This window comes from Pseudopipra pipra, chromosome 11 (assembly GCF_036250125.1).
Source record: "Pseudopipra pipra isolate bDixPip1 chromosome 11, bDixPip1.hap1, whole genome shotgun sequence".
NCBI classification, from domain to species: Eukaryota; Metazoa; Chordata; class Aves; order Passeriformes; family Pipridae; genus Pseudopipra; species Pseudopipra pipra.
In genome coordinates this window covers 9,128,088-9,149,272 of record NC_087559.1, presented here as the reverse complement: position 1 = coordinate 9,149,272, position 21,185 = coordinate 9,128,088, and the positions used below count along the sequence as shown (strand labels likewise).

The 21,185-nt window shown below is 35.7% G+C and overlaps 1 protein-coding gene across 9 annotated transcripts in view; it reads right to left on the bottom strand.

Moving 5' to 3' along the window:
• The window catches only part of CFAP20DC (CFAP20 domain containing), a 71,603-nt gene that overhangs the window by 20,220 nt on the left and 30,198 nt on the right, over positions 1–21,185 (bottom strand). For 8 of the 9 annotated variants that reach the window (XR_010433423.1, XR_010433422.1, XM_064667335.1 and 5 more), the window contains 6 exons: positions 19,389–19,525; positions 18,061–18,259; positions 17,379–17,525; positions 12,462–12,787; positions 8,726–9,139; positions 2,622–2,834 (listed from right to left, as the gene is read on the bottom strand). Coding sequence is in view for 7 of the 9 variants with exons in the window: in XM_064667335.1 (XP_064523405.1) it covers positions 2,622–2,834; positions 8,726–9,139; positions 12,462–12,787; positions 17,379–17,525; positions 18,061–18,259; positions 19,389–19,525 (1,436 nt within the window). In the remaining 2 variants the exon portion in view is untranslated. The remainder of the gene's footprint in view (positions 1–2,621; positions 2,835–8,725; positions 9,140–12,461; positions 12,788–17,378; positions 17,526–18,060; positions 18,260–19,388; positions 19,526–21,185) is intronic. The other variant, XM_064667340.1, reaches the window with a different exon arrangement.

Below are 21,185 nucleotides of genomic sequence, written 5' to 3'. Positions count from 1 at the left end.
GCAGGGCCTGTTGGAATAGGACAATGGGCAATGGTTTTAAATTAAAAGAGGGTGGACTTAGACTAGATGCAAAGAAGAAATTTTTTACAATGGGGGTGGTGAGGCAGTGGCACAGGTTGCCCAGAGAAGCTGTGGCTGCCCCATCCCTGCAAGTTGGAGGGGGCCCTAAGCAACCTGGTCTAGTGGAAGGAGTCCTTGCCCATGACAGGAGGGTTGGATTAGATGATCTTTGAAGGTCCCTTCCAACCCAAAGTATTCTATAATTCTATGATTCTATGTCTTACATCAAGAGCATGTATGGCAAAAGACCTTTTCATTTCAGCCAACCATTTGAACACTGGCACAGCATTGCTACATTCAGAGCCTTCTGAAATGTTTTAAGCATATCAAAATATACTAAAATTTAACACCAGCATACCAGAAATTCCTTCAACTATTCTTTTAAAAACTTCTGTACAAAACCAGCTTGGGGTGATTAAATAATCACCTTCCTTAACAAATGTTGTTAATAATCTTCTTACATACTAAAGGTCTAGAAAGTGAATTATCACCCTCACATTGATACTCTGCATTTTTCTAAATATTGGAACAGAACTACATCAAGCAGTGTTAAAACACACAAGTCCATACTCAAAAAACTTGCATCAATCTATGAAGATCTGGTGGTCTGGTAAATATCTCAGAAAGGAAATACCAAGTGAAACAACAGATTCTGTGGACTATCTGACACTGAACTGGTACAGAGTTCCTCTTTTTAAAGGAAGAGGTAAATGGATAGGAAAGACCTGGAAAGCTGAATTCCTTTATTATTGTGAGGGACTAAGTTGTTAGTCCTTATCTGAGAAAGATTAAGTTTGTTTTCTAAGTTCTCTCTTGTTGGAAATTAGGTTCTTACCATTTAATCTTAAAACCTCAATGTCTACCTTGCAAAATGCAGAGGAGAAACCTGACAAGGCTGTATGTGTAAGGCTACATCTACGCTTCAGCCCAGCCAGATGAATGAAATGTGAAAATCTTCTCTCTCAAACAAAAATATCTTGCCTTTTACACTCAAATTATGTAGAGAAAGATGGTCATAAAGGAATGTTATGAAAAACTACAACTATATAAATTGCAATTTAAATTACTAACCTATTATATCTAAACAGTTTTTTTAGCATGATGCTATTAGTCTGAAGCTACAGAAGCTGATCAAGGCAGTAAGATCAAAGAATTGTCTTTGCAGTCATACTGTACTTCTTCAAATACTGGAGCAGTACATTTTACTTCAAAAGTTCATTTTGTTTTAGTCATGTAATTTGTATTAACCAAATCTGACATGTCTAAATATTCTTATCAATTTCCTTATAATTAAACTACTCAAAAATTAATAAGGCTGCTATTCGCTATGTTTAATTGAGTTCCATTTGTCTGGTCTTGCAGATTTACACCGTGTTTGAGTCTATTTAGTGAATACTAAGAAAATGCATTGGAAATACAATTAAATCATGAAAATGTGCAATGTTGACATATCTCAAATAGTTAATCTCAAGTAGTTAAAACCAACTAATGCTTCTCTGATCCTGCAAAATACTACTCTGTAAACCAAGTTTTTATTTGTACAATTACCCACCTACCAATACATCTCTTCTCGTTTGACACCTCCATTTAACAATGTACCACAAAGTCCCAACTCTGTTGATCATTCACTATGGAAGATTGTTGCCACATGCCTCTATCTGGGCCTTGTAGAACCTTGGAGGTAATTTGCACCTAACATTTTAGAGCATTTACTCTCCAACAGTTTATATTGGGGCAACACAGATGTGTTTATTTTTTTAACACTGGATCTGCCTCTGAGAGTTGTGTTGTGTGCTTTACTTAAGCCACATTCGTTGTTTATTATGGCTTCAACTATAATAAAATAACAGCTATATTGCTGATATATAAATGGAGTTAGAGGTTATCTAGTTTTATAGCAGCTCCTGCAAGTACCTTTATGTAGTTCCTGAAGTTATTCTGTGATTTCATACATTCAGTACTTTTTGGTGAACTGTAACAAATACTCTGCTTCTTATATCAGTACTCTGTCACACAGTGCAGCTGTGTGTGATTTTGTGCCACTTTGTACCAGGACAAATAATGATACAAAGTGTAAAATACATAATGATCACATACTAAGTGCTCAGAACTATTGCAGCTTTTTGCTGCTGTTCTCCTACTTCAGTCCTTTAAACATTTAGCTTTTCACTATATGAAGCAATTATTTTCCATTACTCACACTGTAATGCAGCTGCTGACTGGTGTATCTGGGTTTCATTCATTTTGGAACTATTTTTAAGTACTATATCACACACCTGCAGCTTGTCAGCCACTATTGTGACAAGCTGTACAGCCTACACAATTATTCAGGATTCTAGGAAGGAATATATATAAGGTTTGCTCTTTATCCATGATGGTATTATAGAACCTGCTGGAAGTGCATGTGTCTCAGTAGCATGCTTTACTTGAAAAGTTCTAGAAGCCTTTGGTGATGATACCTTAAATTTCAATGCTACTCAAAGAAATTTTAATATTCAAGATCCTTGAGTCTCAGAATTGACAGAAACTATACAGAGAATATACTGTGAGTTTAGACTTACTGGTGGAAGTAAGTCTAAGGAGTTCCAGGTTGCTGTATTATCATCACTACTTGTACTTATGTTAACATTGCAGGTATCTATCTGTGACGTGCTCAGCCCATGTGAGATCCCAGTATCCCGTAATTCTTCATTTTGTTGTCTCTTCATGCTGGTCAGCATCTGCAGTTCAGATGAACTCAGCATATTTGAGTTGTTGTTTCTCCAGTCATACTCCTGTGAAATAAAATGGAAAAGTCAACAATATAGACAGGATCATGGAACAGAACAGATGAATGAAACAGAGACCTTGGAGAATCTCTCGGAGAATCTTCAAGAAGCTACAATACTAAAAGAGAAACAAAATGTTTACTAGAAAAGATTGGTTAACAGATTTCTGTTCAACTATGAAGATTAAGCATATTTATATGTAATTACAGGAAGGAAGAACACCACAAACACTGCAGCTTGTCTCCTGTTTTTATTGCAGTTTCAATCCAGGGTGTTTGGTGAAGTTGTTGTTCCACTGCAGTAAAAACAGGAGACAAAAGCAGGCTTTAAGAAGTTCAAAAATCCAGCAGCTACAATTGCTCAAGCATTAAATGCAAATCTTGAAATAAATCAAATCACACAGTTATCACAGTATCATCCACACCATCAACATAACACTTAGTTATTGGTCAAGCATAACATAAAATTTCTCTGGAAAGCTACACATTAGCACTAAATTTCAAAAGTTATTTTGGCAATTTGCTACTGTATAAATTTTCAAATAAACTTCACTGTCTTTTATATCCATTGGTTGAATTGTTAATGTAACTGTACTTGTCATATCAAATTTGATCTACAGGCCAAAAGCTGAAAACACATACTAACCATTTTTCAGTTCGTACTTCAGCCTCAGGTAAAACCTTATGATAAGATAGTTTAAGGTCACTCAACCTGCTGTGGCATCAACTTTGTTTAAAAAACTCCTTTTTTAAGAAAAATTTTCCGTTTTTTAAAAGGGTCCACATAGATTGCTGTTTCACAAAGGAACAGGTCTGATACTTGAGGTACCTAGTTTTGGTTCTGAATGAAACTACAAAGCATTTCTGCTTGAAAAGTGAATCCAAGCAGTGACCAGGACTTCAGATCAATGGAATATTGGCCAGTGGCCTGTGAGACACTATAATAGGACCCCAAAGAGGGACAGTGCTTTGATTCTAGTGGAGAGAATGGAGCTTTTAGACCAGGAGTGTACATGTTCCTGGCAGGAGGGATGATCCCACATTCTGTTTTGCTGTGAGAAGGCACGGGGTAACTGAAGGCCTCAAGAACACATGCAGGTCAGCGGTACCAGTGATACAAGCACTGCTGGCTTTTCCTGCTATTAATGCAGTGTGTGTATGTTTTAGTGTGTCTTCTAGGGGTACAGAAGTCACTGTAGCACCAGAAGACATACAAAAGTATTACACACTGGAATTTTGATTACAACCTCCTGATCTTTCTTCCTATGTATATAACATACAAGGTACAGGCAAGAGACGACAGAAGATACAAGGTATAAGAAGATGGCAGAAGCAGTTTGCACAGCTGCCACCCCTTTTTTACCTCTGGCTTTTGAGGTCCAAGCTTCATTCCTTACTAGTGTTATTAGTTCTACCATTTTCAATCCTAAAATAATACAAGGTATTTACTCTAGACCCTTTCTGAATGTCTGTGACTCGCTCAGTTACTATTAGTCATTTGTTCACTTTGTTACCCTTGGGAGCCCGCTTTGCTCTGATGTATCACTATTCTACCCGATCTACAGCTGCTTTTTTATTGATCTTACTGAAGATGCTGATTTCCTGTTAATTTTTCTATATATAGACCTTCTGCAGTTATTTGATTATTATAAGAGAAGCTTTGGCTTACCTTTCTTATCTCATATAACCAGCAATTGGCATGTAGTCATTAAACTGACAGCACAAACTGGAGGTCTGCAGCATAAAAGCCCTAACCATTGAAAGAACTTTATTCTCATTCTCTTTTTAATAAAAGCAAAACATTGCCCAAACCTGCTTGTCCTCTGCTTTACATCTATGAAGAAAAGTGCATAGATTTTTGGAATTTTTTACAGCATAATTCTAAACATGCTGATGTTTTTACCCTGCAGCTTATTTCCAATTGTCATTCTGCTTTCTTTTCTTGTAACGGTCTCACTCTGGAAATACCACATTCAGGAAGGAGAAGAGATGTCATGACAGCTTTCTGTGTTAAGCATCCCATTCAATAAACTCCTAATAAAGTAGAAAGAGTTCGGACTACTTATTCTTCAGATTCAGATTACTACTACCAAAAAGCCTCTTTACGAATTTTACTTTGTCTTAGTTGATTTTCAAAGAGAGAATTTGAAAACTGAATTTGAAATTAAGTTCACTTTGTAATTTAGAAGAAACTTTTGATGTAAGAAGTAATTTTGCAATACTCGTAAATTTGTCTAAAATTAATATTTCATTTAGTAATTAAAAGCTTATCTCGTCTATTTGCATATCCTTCCCTTACAATAAAGTATTTTTATTAAGCACTTAAAACTTTTCCTAGATTGACAAAACCTGTTGTTTAAAGGATTTTTTTCATATATAATGACATTTGCATTCTTCTAGGTTCAAATGATTTGTTCAGAATTGTCTGAATGTAGTTATACGTGTGGAAAACTTTAATTACCAGCTATCTACATGCCCGCAATATTACCCAGAGGGCTATACTTCTTTCTTAATTAAAAATATTTGAACTTAATAATAGAGAACTCTATTAAAACATGAATAAAACATTGCAAGCAACCAGGTCCTTAAAGCGTATTAAGCAGCTGGCAAATCGATTGCAGGAAGAGTTGGTTAAGCATTTTTTTTCTTTACTAGTCCTCTGTACAAGCACAAAAAGGAGTGTCAAAGAACTCCAAGGAAGGGTTTCTGGATGGGAAAATTTTAATACTTGATCAAATCAAGTATGAGAACTAAATCTGCCAGATACTTTAATCTTATATTTTGTAGCAACAAAATGAGGTCTCTAGCTTTTGAGTTTCTATACATTGATAATAGGATTTGTTCTTGAAAAAAAATACTTACAAGCAACGAATTATAAGTGCAATATATTTACAGCTATAAGTCCAGTATGTTAATAACCCCACAGTCTAAATTAACAATCAACTATTCAAATCCACCCAGATAGTGTATATTTAGCTAAATTCTACAGGACAAAGTTGATGACCACACTAACTTTTAGAAAAGTAATCAGTGTATCATTTAATTTGTTATGGACAAATACATTTCAGTTATTATTAGTAACAAAAATAGTTGAATTTAAAGTGGAACAATTTTCCAAAACTGGAAAAAATCAGGAAACAAGAGAGGAATATATTTAATCATAAAACCATAAATAGTTACTGGAAAACAGAAAAATTAAATTCCTATAAATTATACTAGAAGGGAAAGGGAATGCAAAATACAAAAAAAGTTTGTTATACACTTACAGACAGATACTTGGATATGAACCTATCTAAGAAACAGAGGATCAGATTATCAGTATCAACTGGGGGTTTCCTATCACTAAAAATTACTGAAACATTATCTTACTTCTTTCTTAATACAAAAGAACTCATGCATTGCATTCTTCCACATTTTCTACATCACTAGTGGCAATTCTAATGTCTTTTCCAGATCATAAATCAGACAGAACATATGCTGCTATTCAGAAGAATTTCTCTGCTTTTTGATTTTTTTTTTCCATTTTATAGTCCTTAAAATCAACAGCCACTGATATTTTTCATTACCATAAAGTCTCAGCACTGTTTCTGATTTTCACTTGTACTATTGTATTTCATTCCCCTTGCTTCCCCCTAATCCACCTCCTTCCCAAAGGAAACCAGTCTCCACAACTCTCATGGAAGAGCATGTTCTGTTTTTATCAGAAAACCCCAAGGCCTTTACCAATCTGATAAGCTTCTTGCAGAATACAGGAAGAGATTTCCAGAATCCCCAGTCTGAGAGACATCTCATAGGACTGTGAGACACATAAACCCCAGTCCCTGCACCAGGACTAAAATAGATTCATTTCACAATAAGCACTGAAGAATCAGTGGCATGTTGTGCATTTCCCCATCACACAGAAAACACAAAGAAAAGCTGAACAAATGCTTTTCTAGACAGTATTCTTTAATCTGGTGCCCAATTTGGTATGCTCCTCCTACCCCAATGCCCAGATTTCCATACCCACTGCAGGGCTGTCCATCCTCAGCAGCCAGAGCAGTCCAAAGTAGGCAAGGTAGAACCATTCAGCATGATGACCCTGCCCCAGCAGCCACATCCCTGTCCCATGGAAGTTGTCACTCCTGCTTCCCCCTTCACAGAGGCTGTCAAATCAGGTAACTAAAATTAACTGTATTGACAGGTCACAGAATTGCTACAGACTAAAATTCCCACAGCAGAATGACAGCACCCTCCCCTGCTGGGAATCGTGACTGCAGTATCCTACAGCAGATGAGACAAGCTACAAGGACAGAAAACAATAATGATGGAAGATATATCCATGCCTTTCATGCAAACGAGGCATATGTCATGTTCCAAGACATTACTGTAGGTAACTTTTTTCCAAAGAATGCATAACTGCTTCATAGAGCCCCCAAAAAAGAGAAGCATCTATTCTTTTGGTCTCCAGAGGCATGTAATACCTGGTTCAAGATATTACAATACAAACCCCACTCTTACAATAATGATCATGCAGTAGTTTGATTCAACATTGCTGCATAAAAATGTCAAAAAAAAATAATCATAGAACAGTAATCCTGGGAATAAAGACCATAAAACTCCTTGACCTGTAGAAGAGACAGCTACAAGGGAACATGATATACAGCCATCAAGTAGGAAATGGCACAGGTAAGAATATTAATAAAAAAAAAAGATTATTCATTGTTTCTTACAACAAACAGAAGAATAAGAAAGCAGCAGTAAGGAGACAATGCATTCAAATAAATAAATGAAGATATGTATTTTTTCCTACAAATAACAGTTAAACTCTGAAATTCACTGTCACGAGGCAAAGGTCATACAGATACAAAAAGCAACTACAACAAATCTGTAGAAAAAATTCCACCACCAGTTATTCACCTCAAAGACAACACCTTTCACTGAAGAAATTGCTAAATTAAGCACTGCTGGCAGGAAGCCTGCAGGGTATGCTGGTGAGATACCGCTGGATGTTCTCTGTCCTTGCACTGTTACTCTCCCCAGCCACTAAAACTGACTGCTGGACAGAAGATGGGAGTCTTTGGTCTCTTATCCACTGACATGACAAAAAAAAGCCTGTGGAAGAAGCTTGGCACGTTCCACTGCCAGATACTCAATAACAAATCTAATCCACTCATAGCATATTTAGAGAAGAGGTCACATGTCAGAAGACATGGATCTGCAACGACTCTAAGCCCAAAAGAATTCTATCAAAACCCATGGAACATACTGGCTCATTTGTGTTTTACAGAATACACTTGATTCTTGCACTCCAGTTCCCAATTCAAAGCACAGTATTATAAGCTGAAGACACAGGAATTAGCTATTAGAAAATATTTAAAACATAATTGTCTTTTCTTCCACAAAGAAAAAACTAGGAATAAACAACACCTTGGTGAATGTAGCAATTCCTTTAGCAGCTTGGTAATTCAGCTTGTGGCACAGCTTTGCTGCTGGCTCTCAATCACATAATTTATTATTGCTCAAGGCTGTCGCAGAGAGACTATGAAGTGCCCAGATTAACGCTCTTTCTATGGTCATTCGTTAATATATCAATTCAAAATCTGTCTATTTTCCTCAGCAATTGTTCAGCCCCAAACTACTTTCTAACTCCCATATTTCCAAAATGTGAGTTGCTCAATGACAACTCTTTTTATCTATAAACCACTGTGATTTGTTTTATTTGGAGTATTATTCTGTGTACTACAAAAACCTAAAAAATCAACTTTCAACAGATAGAGCTCAGTAAATGCTGTTATGATGAAACCAGAATATGTCTGGATGAAAGATGTACTATTAATTACTTAATGCAAATGAGTATATCTAATATAGCTTCTCTATACAATCTAGTAATTTAATTTCAAAGTAAAAATCACTTACACAAGTCTGTGCTGTCAGACATGAATTTTCTTTTGAGATTTTCTTGAGAGACATTTTACTGACGGATCTTTCTAATTGATCAGAAACTCCTTCATATCTTTCAGTTTTTTCAGATCCATTTCTAATTGCTTTAAAGAATTTAGATTTACTTTGAGTTGGAGAAAGAGAAAGGATAGGCTTCAAGCTTCTCTGAGAGCTAATAGAATCTGTTTTTCTCACAGTGGAACTCTGTGGGTTTGGTAAGATGGTCTCATCGAGGTTATGTTTGCTGTGTTCCTTATTCTTCCAGTATTCAGTTTTCCACAACATCTTTTTTAATGAGATCTCTTTAAAAACTGCTGAATCAGATGTTCCTTGTCTACAGTGGCTGATCTCAAGGTTCCCAGTACCCTGGATGAATCCATTGTTGTCATCCTAAATTTAGGAAACAAAGCAAGGGCAGTTGGCTCCCTCTCATCATCACACAATTCAGTTTTACATAACCTTAAAACATTTCAAAAATCTCTCTTTAATCTCTGCTTTCTAATTCTAATTTTGCAAGGATTCTGAAAAACAGATGCTTTTCCTGGCAACTACACTGACAATGCCATAAATATATTCTTACATCTCAAATAAATTACTATTTTCAAAATGTTGCCCCAAATTTAGATTGCTGGTAATCTCCCAAACCTGTGTCTTACCTGATAATTATAATTTCAATAAAATTTATTAAAACTGTAAACCAAAACTAAGCAAAGAGTCCTCAACAATGATGTCTTTCCATTGAATTATTAATATTCCACATTTTCACATTGCATCTTCAACTTAAATGTAGAAGGAATAACTCCTGCTGAGATCACTTTGCTCACCTCTGGTAATCATATGGTACAGAATATCATATTCATTACCGTTTGAATATAGTTGAAGAATTTTAGAGGTTAATCTGTTAACCTTATATTCGTGCTTCTAACAATGTCTCCGCAAATCTTCTCATGAATCAAGTGTACGAAGTTCACTCATACCCCATCTCAACAACAAACAGCAGGACTGAACAGATGGGACGAAAAATAACGGGGAAGCACATCTAGTGTTTGCCTCAATGTTCCTGCTCTCAAGGAAGAAAGGATGAGAGAGGCCTCATCTTCGTCTCACGACGCTGCTCCTCTGCCATATGCTACCACACAGGATGTGAGGCAGTATATATTACAGGATTCAGCAAGACACTGAAATGTCATCTGCTGTGTTGCCTCTCACAGCCACGTGCAGTCCTACTGCACGGGAAAGTGATGCAAGTTTGTTACTGACTTCAGTGAGTCCAGGACTGCACAGAATGAAAAGTACATTCAAGAAGATAATAACTTAATTTTATTAATATAGATATTTTGGAAGTTTATATTTAATTCCCTCAGTTATTTCCTTGAATTAGGAATCTGTTCTTCCCTCTTTTTCATGGATTTTTATTTTCCATGTTATCTTAAAGTCTGTGCTATAAAACCCACATAAAGTTAGGTTAACTCAGGCTGAAAGATTAGTAAAGCAAACACTGTATTTTTTTCCCCATATTAGAGACAAATGAGTAACTTTGATTTATCTGAAGCTTAAAACCCTCACACCTTTCCATGTCTCTTTAGGCATATCTATTTAGGTTCTAGAATAATTCGTTAAATACTAAACCATGAAATGGTGCCAGAAACATCTCTAAAGTTTGCTTGATTAACTACAGTGCAGCATATGTAAACTGAAGATGAGAATGATTTTCCTGAGGAATGAGCACTTCCACTGATGTATTGTATACCTTGAAAGGACATGCAGATGGGCAGTTCTGGATACATAAAACTGGTTTCTCTTGCTGGGTTGTAATTTTAAGATGATCATTCCAATGACTCCAAAGGGCCCCCTACTAGGAGCAGATGGGATATAGTTTCTTGATACACTCAATAGTGAGGTATCAGTGAAATTACCTATTGCCTTTGTAAGGGTACATTATCATATTTAATCTTATTTCTTTATTCTCTGAAATATTTTATTTGTTCATTGAAGGCTTCACTGAAGCACTGGCCTGTTACACTTAAAACAGCATTTTTAACAGCGCTATGTGGTATGTGATCACACCTGCCACAGTTGCATAACTCTTGCCATCACTGAGTTCTTGGTTTTGCTCTGGGGTTGGCACAATCCATAAATGCTGCCATGACAAGCTTAATCATACAAAGTCACTGAGAGAAATCTGAGTTGAAAGCATGGACACTTATGTAATTACAAAATAAGTCACTTGATGGTGAATGGTTCCAACAGAAGAAATTTTTATCCTTTACTGATTCTTTGACTCTGATAATTAAAAAACAGCATTGAACTATTTCAGTGACTAATTATTAACACTAAAGGGAATTTATACATACTTGCTGTTTTCAGTTTGTAAAAATTTCTTCCCCAAAAGCCAAAAGTTACATAAACTGTCTAATTCTAGCACAGTTATTGTGTGTATCTTACGGTAATTTTGCAAAGATACCTTAAACTGTGCTAAACCAGATAGAATTAAGTTAGCTATCATGGCTCTTCCAAGATCCTCTTTCCTGTATTTCCTAGGCTTGAAATAAAACTGTTTTCCATTTCACCTCAGTACCGCAAAGTAGAGCACTCTGAATATGAAATGTATCCAAACTATCAATATAAAGCTGACTTCAAGAAGCAACACAAAATGTATCTATACAAGGAAGAGGATGAATATGGGCAAAATATGACTGCTAAGTAATTTGTTGGTTCAGTGGCTTCTTCCACATAAAAGAAAGGCTTAACTATGAATTACTAATGTAGTAGACTCAGAAAAACAAACTCTTGATAATTTGTTAGCACGCCTAAATTTGTTTAATACAATTCTAGCTCTGTAAGCCTAATGCATCTTCAGCTGCAGTGCTGATATTATTTAATGCAGTTCACATCCAAAGACAACTAATGAAACAAGAGCTGTTCCCTACCACATCTCTGGTACATAATCAAAGAAAAACTTTTAGTTTATGTCATACCTAAATTTTTTAAAGGAAGACAGGGGTTCTCTATCACTCTCTTGCATCAACCCTCTAGAATGGCCAATAATGTGCCCCAATGTTCTTCTTTTGCTGTAAAAGCAGGAGTACTTGGCTACTGCTTTCTCTTTGTGTGCTTGGCACGGGATCTGTATAGATCTATATAAACATATAAAAAATGTTTCTTTTCTTTTTATTAATTTTATTGCTGAAAGATTCCCACATTGCAACAGAATTAAAGTTGGTGATGCTGACACAGCTCAGACAGGATATAAAGCAGAAATATCAATAATCAACTGGCATTCAAAAGCTGAAATTTCTTAATTCACTTTAAACAATGTCAGTGAGCAAAAATAGTCTCCACTTACAGTTTTAAAATGCACAATGAAGTCTTATTTACTGCACTCATAAGCAACCATAATGGACTTGCATCTCACCCAAATCTATGATGCAATCTATGATTTTTGAGTAATGATGCACAATTTTCACATCTCTCTGCTAGCACAGGGGCTGACAGAGAGTTGGGTTTCTTTTGTTCACTTTTTACACGAGGTACACCTGCAGTTTCACTCCTGTATCCAGTTAGACACAGCAACCTGACAAAGACAAATCTACCTGTAGGTATATGGGGAAAAGATGATTTATCCTCTGTCTAGCTTGAAGACAGAATCTCATCCTAAGAGTTTTAGGATGAAGACTGCTTTATCAAGAATTACAGGTACAAAGTGGCCTACCTCTTCACTGCTGTCAGTTCCTTGGAAGTTATCTTGTGTTTTCTCATGTACTCTGTTACTGTCTGGCTCCAAATCCAAAGGGAAAACATAACGTTCTGGTGACATATTTGGAGACTTCCCGTGAGGAGCTGATCGAGGTCTTGACGAAAATGTGAAAATCTCTTTATTATTCACTTGCTGATCACCTGTTTCACTGCTGTGATGTTCAACAGAGGCATTCTGGGGTGAGTTTAAATTATGGCAGGCTGAATCTTCAGTAGCTATGAACTGCTCACTCCTATCCAACCGAATACTCTCAGTGAAACTTCCTAGAAACTCCCATTCATCTGAAACACACAATGTTTATTTCAATGCCAAATATGTAAATTGTGTGGCACCTTGATCATGCTTATTTTCTGGGGAAGTTGGACAGCAAAGTAAGTTCTTCTAGTAGAGAACCATTTTGCTTACCAGATTTATACAGCTGGAAGAGTGACGAGGATGCAATAAAAAAGATCAGGCTGCTTTCAAAGTGCAGCAAGGTTAATCCAAACATTTTAGATCACAGATCAAAATGTACACAGGCTTTGGTACATGACATGTAGGCCTGCAATTTGCAAACCTGAAACTATTTAGCTGCCAAGATTTGAGACCTGGAACTGAATTTTATTCTAGGAAAACATAATTGTATTAAATTTGGTCGTTGATCTTTTTCTATAGGCATTTTTTTTGTGGCTGACATTTAAAAAATAAACATACATTGGTGGAAAGTTCATAACATTACAATCTGCTGCTTCTTTATGGCTGAAATTCTACACTTTCTTTTACATCTAGAACTTATGGTTTAAATCTCAATTTCAAACTACCGCTCTGATGAAAAATAGTGTGACATAAGAAATGTATGAAGATATCTGTTTCACCAAGTTTCCCTGAATACAGCCACTACTAATCTGACAATTTTAAAACAAATAATAAAGTCCAGAAATGGATTTAAAGATTGAGTGCACCAGATACACATGAAAAGACCATTTTTATATTCTTATTATTAACTTATATTTTACTGTTTGAAATGATGGTATAGAAAAAGGTGTCAATTTGATTGATTAAAACCAGTCTCAAATAGCATCTGAGAAAAGGAGAATTGCTCAAGTATACAATACTCCCTTATCTTCATTAAAGGTAGTGTGGTGTGGATTATTCACTAAATACTGAAACTTTCTGGCTCCATAAAATGAAGTTATCATCAGCCATATTAAAAAAGCCACAATAGAAAAATACTAAAAATGTAATAATAAAGTAACTCTGCAATAATAAAATGCTTGCCATCACAGAATACAGTACATTTACTCTGGTATTTTAGTTTTAGTTTTGTTAAAGTTACCACTTCAGGCAGATTCAGCAGCTTGGGGGGGTGGGTGTGAAGTCTGAACCACCATAAATGAAGGCAAGAGAAAGAAGAATGAGATGCCAGAAGAAACAGCTGTCTTCTTACTGGGTGCTGTGATTTTTCCAGTTTACTGAAGACAGCTCGTAAAGCTACCAAACTCCAGTTAATATCCAGGAATCAGTGAAAAGTACTCGCCACATTTTTCAAAACAACAACAACAAAATCTTCAAAACTTACCTGGCTAAGAAAATGTTTGTATTTTTTCCTCTCTCAGCACCCTGCAGCCTTCTGACCAGTCTGGCACCCACCATTCCACATTTCAGTGTAGATACATTTTACTAGGTTTCAATGGCAGTGGCTTGACTAAGACCAAGTGTATAACACACGCTTCTTTAGTATTCAGAAGGTCTTTTCCCCGTCATGAAATTAGATTTGACAAGTATCTTGCTGCCTTCGCAGTTTTCAAACACCCACAGCTCAGACCACTGTAACAAGCCCTCTAAGGTGTGGTTTCACGTTTAGTGAACAACCTACTTCAGGAGAATTTGCTAATTCTTATGCACAAAGGACTGTGAATGAGTAGAGTGGCTTAATTTTTATTTTGGCCTACTGACTTAATAACAACCAACTTCCCTAACTGCAGTCTCAACTGTTCTATTCTCATTCTAGAATAACTTCTAATGCTGTTTATTTGCAGACAGAGTTACAGACAAAAATTTGTAATGAATTCTGAAGCAAAAAAAGGGTGATAAATCACTTGCTCTTTGAGATTTTAAGTCAATTTTAAATGACGTTTCAAAACATGGAAAAGAAAGCTTAAGTGACAGTTTTTGTCAAGTGTTTAGAGAACAGGAGGCAATTAGAGCCTTACACTCCTGAATCTGCCTCAGACATCCAAAAACTTCTTACATATCACTTTACTCAACATAGTGAGTAATGTCTTGCCTGAATAAAAAGTATTCCAGAAATATAAAGAACTACTTTAAAAGACTTAGTATCAGGATAATATTTAACCTGAATATTCTGCCTTTTTAGTCTAAGCCTCCCTGAAAAGAACAACATTCATTTCCAGAGATGTTGAAGAAATACACTTGAGTTAGGAATAAGTTAAATGTAAATATTAGTTTGCATAGCACAGTGCTTATTCTTAATGAAATATGAGGGGGAAGACAGAAAAGTCTGTAAGGCTTTAAGATGACATTTTATGGTGGTTACAGAGTTCAGCAACTTCTGTAACTTCTTGTATAGTCTACAGGGAGTTTTGGACAAAACAAAATCCCATTACCTCTCCAACAAAAACTCTACTACAATTTCTTTTTAACTCAGCATTTCCATGTCAATTGTAACAAATAATTTGGAGTGCTTTCTCAGCAAAATATGCAAACTACTATGTAATCACAACATTGCAGCAAACAACATAAATGCAAGAATGATCACCTTAACATCTAATTAGCTCTTCTACATAGTCAGACTTATGCTAAAGCTTCTAATTGCAGCCTAACATTTTAATGAAGGTTTCAGCATGAATAAATAAGATTGGCATAAACAATGTTTACTCATTTTATTTTTTCCCCTTGGTTAAAAACAATTTACCTTGGTAAAGGTACAGCACACCTGTTACAGAAGACATGCTCATTTGAGGTTATAATAAATCTAAGAGACATTATTATAAATAGCAATGCCTAACCCCTAAGGTAATAAGAGCAATCACTTAAGAAAGCTCCCCTACCCCCAACAAGTTTAAATTAATGTTTACTCAAGCTAATGGCAGAACAAGTGTAGTGCTGCTCCAAGATCTCCACAGGCTATGGCTGCACAGGGTTCAAGAATATTAAATGTCTGATGATAAGAGTAGTGTATGATGGATTCTCGTTGATACAAATTGCTTTGACCACAGTGTAAAAGAGGACCAAGAAACCATGGAAGCTTGTACTTGCTCGGGGAATGTGGTTTTGTTCCAAGGACTTGTCATAGGTTTATGTAAATTTACACTTTGTCAGAAATGCCAGGACTATGATTTTGGCTGAGTCATCACCACTGAGCCAGACTTGTGGTTGTTCACTTTGGGGCAAGATCAGTTGGGAGTTTCCTCACTAGAAGATCTATCCTGAGCATTATGGGGTTGCAGTCTTGATAATGTATGAAATACAGCTACAACTCAAGTTATCACAGAAATCATAATTTCTTTGCTTTTATTAGAAAGGTATTTGTTTTTAAAATGTGAGTGCAAATAAATCCAGTACTACAGGATAAAGAAATCATTAAGTTATCTATAAACAATTAGATAACTTCATGTATTGAAAAGAAACTGAAATCTGCAAACTGAGCTACAAGTGACAGGCAATGAAAATACAGGGAAAGAAGTTTGTAGAATTGTACCTTACAAACTGACATCATGCATTTATCTGCCTGTACACACAACTAAGACTACATAGAAACAGTTTTCATTCTTGCAAACAGAAACAGCAAAAGGGCAGAGCTTATACACAGCTTTCTTCCTCAGTTCTCTGCTTCTGAATTTACAAGAGGGCATTTAGACATGCCAGTCTACTGCCCTAAGTCTGTCTTTTCATATCACTTATATTTACATAAAATAAGAAGTGTTGATTCAATTTTCTGAAATTCTAGCCCTAGATAGGGACCTTGGTGTTCTAGATGAAGAACAAGTTAAAGACTTGTGACTCCTGACCCAGAGTCCTCAAAATTCAGGTAAACAGGAAGCAATCAAAAAATTCTCCAGAAGGTTCTACTTGCGTGAACATCTTGAATCTCTTTCAGTCAAATTATGATACCCAAAATAGCAATTACTGACACTGTCTTAGTATATAATTGCTTCTAAACATCCTCAAAGAATAAACCAAATGGAAATCACTCATAATGTGAAGGAAAATCTCGTTGGTCAATTTTGAGCACATTTGAGTAGTCTGACCACTTTTCAAATTGGTGGCTATGCCTTTTAACAGAAAGTAACACTACTTTTTCATAGAGACAAGGGCTACTTTTGCCACAAGAAAGCACTTCCCAGACACAGGCAGAGCAAGTTGATTGACACTGTATGACAAAAAAATATCCACGTCTTTTGGCAGACAACCCAAAACATAAGTTGAGGTGTCTTTCTGTGAATAAGAACAAAATATAATTCACCACTGAACTTTATAAACAAACAAAACCCCCTGAGATTACATAGGTACCATAGTTAATATTCTAAACTCTTATTTGTGACAAGTAAAATTTCATGTTTGGAATCTTCAGTGTTAAATTTATTAGAGATTTAAAGAATAAATTATTTTTAGTTCTTTTCCTTTAATTATGAGAGCACAGAATGTTTCTTTTTATATTCTTTCACTGCTCTGGTACTCTGCTTAATCCTGCAAATCTTTATCAATGCTCAAAAGCAATTCTGTTGCAGGGTGTTTGATTTCCTTAATCCCCCATAACACAGACATTTATATTTTATGTGAACTGCTTCTGGATCCTTTGAAATTTACAACAGATAGTCCCTCACACCACATAGAAATGAAATGTAAAATAATATAAAATGAGCGTCATACCACTGGTTATCTCCCATGTGGTTTTGGCTGCATTTTTTAGAGATAATCTTTTATGACTGTTCTTGTCTGGTGATGGTACTTGTGGTGAGGTGAGCTGAAAATCTGCTTCTCCACTCACAGATGTTTTCTCAGTCTGAATTTCAGGGTCTGAAATGCAATGTAGAAGCTTATGAAATGCCTGTGAACATTCATATTGTGTGCATAATGCAGCACTATACTGGGATAGAAACATCTTCCAAATAGCATGGGAGTCTTGTAGGGCAGCAGGAATATGACAGTCACAAGGAAGTAAAAATTTAATAATAGGTATGGAAGATGGGCAAGCCATAGAAGTTATAAAAAACAGGCTTGCAAAAGTCTGCAAAGTAATCAAGAGCCACTGCAGCAGCTCAGTTGTTTGCACAGCATGAGGGAAAGCAGAGTATGTGCATAAACTGTGGCTACTGCCAGCAGGTGCTGACCCCTGGCTCAAACACAATATGAATACCTGCAGAGAAAATGAGCATTTATTCAAGCTCATACAGGAGAATAAGCCATGATTTAATAAATATGTCTCCAGTAATTAATAAGGCAGATAAGGGATTAGAAAAACAAAGAATTAATTCTTACATTCCAAAGGCAGAATAACGCACAAATTTTGGCAGTTTGAAAACTCTACATATTCTTTGCTTTATACTCTTACCATTTTGACCTGTATCTTCAGTTGTTTGGTGAGTATTTCTTTTGCCTCCTTGATCTAAATAATCATTGCATGATGAGAATGATAGCTCCAATCTCCCAATGTCTTGTATGGATTCAGCTGGCATTCCTGAATTTTGAAGTTGGCATGATCTATTACTTTTGCTACCCGAGGTCTTTGTTACCTTGAAAGACCTTATTTTCTTGATAAAAGACAAAAAATGTAACGGCTTTCAAAATACTCCAAAGTAAATACACATTTTGAATTACGCTTATTTTTTCAAATAAATATTTCCAAATCTTTTTTTTAATTACTATCTTTTCAGGAAACTTCCTGGTAGGTGTGATTCAGTGTGGTATGCTCAATTTTTACAGTCTAGTAACAGGTAGGGTTTTTTTTTTCACTGAGTGAATGGAAAACAAAGCAAAGCAAAGTGAAAAAAAATTAAAATTTGCTATCAGAATAAAAAGAATAAAACTTGTAGTTATTCTAGACTTCAGAAGTCTTTTCTTTTTGGGAGAAAGGAATCTCATTTTATATCTTAGCTTTCAACTGACTTCCTACAGAAGTGGATCCTTTAGTCACAGTGTTAAACTGGGAATTGTAGTCCTGAGGAGATTCCAAAAACCTGCATATTGTTTGCTGGCAGACTGAGAGCAGGGGTTTTCCCTGGCATTGGAATCGACAGCATCACATGAGTTACTGTATGGCTGACTATCAGAGCATACTGAAATGCAGTTTCTGCTCTGTACAACAGCTCACATCATAAGGAAAAAAATTTCAGTAGTCTAGAACAAAAAATTCAGAAAGATAAGAATGATAAGAAATCACAGTAATTAGGGTAGAACAAGACCTCTTTAGGCATGATGCTGAAGTTAAATCAGCCTGTTTCAGTCACGTTTTGTTCTCTTTGAAAGTTCTGAGTTCCACAACTCCCTGTGACCCTGTTCTGGTACTGAACCACTTTATATAATTATATTTATCACTATGTTTAGTCAGAGACTCCCTGCAATCAGGGCTTTCTGCCTCTTGGTCTTTCATGGCACCTCTCAGAAGAGGTCTGGCTTCTCTATAGCCCTGCATTAATTGAAAATAGCAACCAGATACTCCCTTAGCCTTCTGTCCTGGGGGATGAACTAATCCATGCCCTGTGCTGTAGCCACCCAAGCATTTTCCTTGCTCCCCACTGGATGTTACAGGATCTCTTGCACTGGGGTCCATGACCTAACACAGTATTCCTCTGAAACAAACCTTTAGTGTAATTCCTCTGCTTGTCAATCTTTTCCTTTGCTGAAGTGCCAGTAGTGTTGTAGGAATTTAAACCTTCTTACCTCTCCAGGTACCTTTGTACTGACTCTCCTGTTTGAAGATGGAGGTGGCCCAAGGATTTTTGATCCAAATGCAATATGTGATACATCCTGAGTTTTACTGCTGCGTATGTTGCCTTGTCCTCTATTAACCAAGCTCCCTAAGTTAAGAAAAATAACAGTTAAAAAATTACAGTACTTACAAACAATAAAAAGTAGTATTTTTCAAATCAACTAAAAGAATTATGAATACTACATATACCTAAAAACTATGTTTCTTTAAAGCACAATCCCTAGAAACATAGGAATAGCAAATGTCCATTTTATAAAAGTGTGTCAACATACAAGCAAGAAACTTCTGGTCCATTATTACAGAGACATATTTCTAATCCCCTTGCTTTAAAGATTTATTTAAAAGGGGGATATTTATAAACAAAAAATTGGTTTGCATGATTTCTTTAGAACTTCAATGAAAACCTAACTTCTGACAGGAAGAAAAAAGAACTCTAATTAATAAATAACAGAATAAATAAATAATAACACAAAAAACCTGAGGCAAGGCTGTCAAGGTATCAGTCACAGCTAAGAGAATTATTTACTCTTTACTATATAGCTTGCTTTTTGAAATTACTGAATTTACTGTATTGCCAGGGCTGAGCCCTAATATTGCAAACACACTCTATTGCTGGTAAAATGTTCTGCCCCTTTTACTATTTATTTTTTTACTGCTTAAAGTGTAGATTTATTCAAATAATTCTTTTCAAGCACAGAAATTGCCAACCAGTCTGCAAGACAAGCAAAAAGTAAACATGGAATGCAGGTGAATGTTCTGAAAAAATTTAAAAAGGAAGGACAGGAAAATGAGTATGTATTAATTTTATCATCAGGGTTGCAGAACTGCATGTACTATCTATTTTCCTCTTTTTTAATTCTCCAAGATTGTCAGTGAATTCTCCTTTCCAGACCTGTTAAAAACAGTATCTTCACATTAATTTATATTTAATACTTAAACCGTCCAAAGATATTTTCTTGCTACAACTTCAGTGCTAAATTGCTATCTCACTTTAGAGATCTGACACCTTCATAAAGCAACTAAGTAGAAATAAAACAGTTTGTCGATTCCCCTAAGCATTTTTCATAAACTTATTTCAAGATCAGCTTTATTTACAGTGCCATCAAGGAAATGAAAAACAGATCATGCATTAGCCCCCAAATACCACAATTTACTGTACTAATAAGCACAAAAGAAGCCATTTTCTGCCATTACCTTTCCCCCTTTTTCCTAATGTGACATTTGGTTGCTGCTAACAGCTGCCATTTCACAAGATTAGATGACCTGTTTTGGTTTAACATCAATTTCTTTAATTTGCTCACTACCTTGGGATGTTGTTAGCTCCAATTAGAAAAGTTGATTTGCATTAATATCTCTCTTTATGAACACATTAATTGACTGCAATTAATTACCTACATCTACACATAACAGTGTGTTGATGACATAATGAATATTATGTGTAATTAAAAGTGGATGATACTAAAAATAATTTGGGCTTTTGATTATCAAACAAAAAGTTTAATGGATAAAAAGAACATTTTCCAATTAAAATGTACTTAAATTTACAAAGCTTCCATTTTCAAGGAGGCCAACTTCTGAAATTTGAAAAGTGTGTCTGGAGGCCCACATGCTAGGTTTGTAAGATGGGGTTAAAAAAAAGATTACACCTTAAACTTAAGGCATTTAGTTTTCATGCAGCTGAGGGATGTTATCATTAATTACTTTCCTATATATTCCTAAGGGCTATATGTCTTTTTAGCCTTGACGGT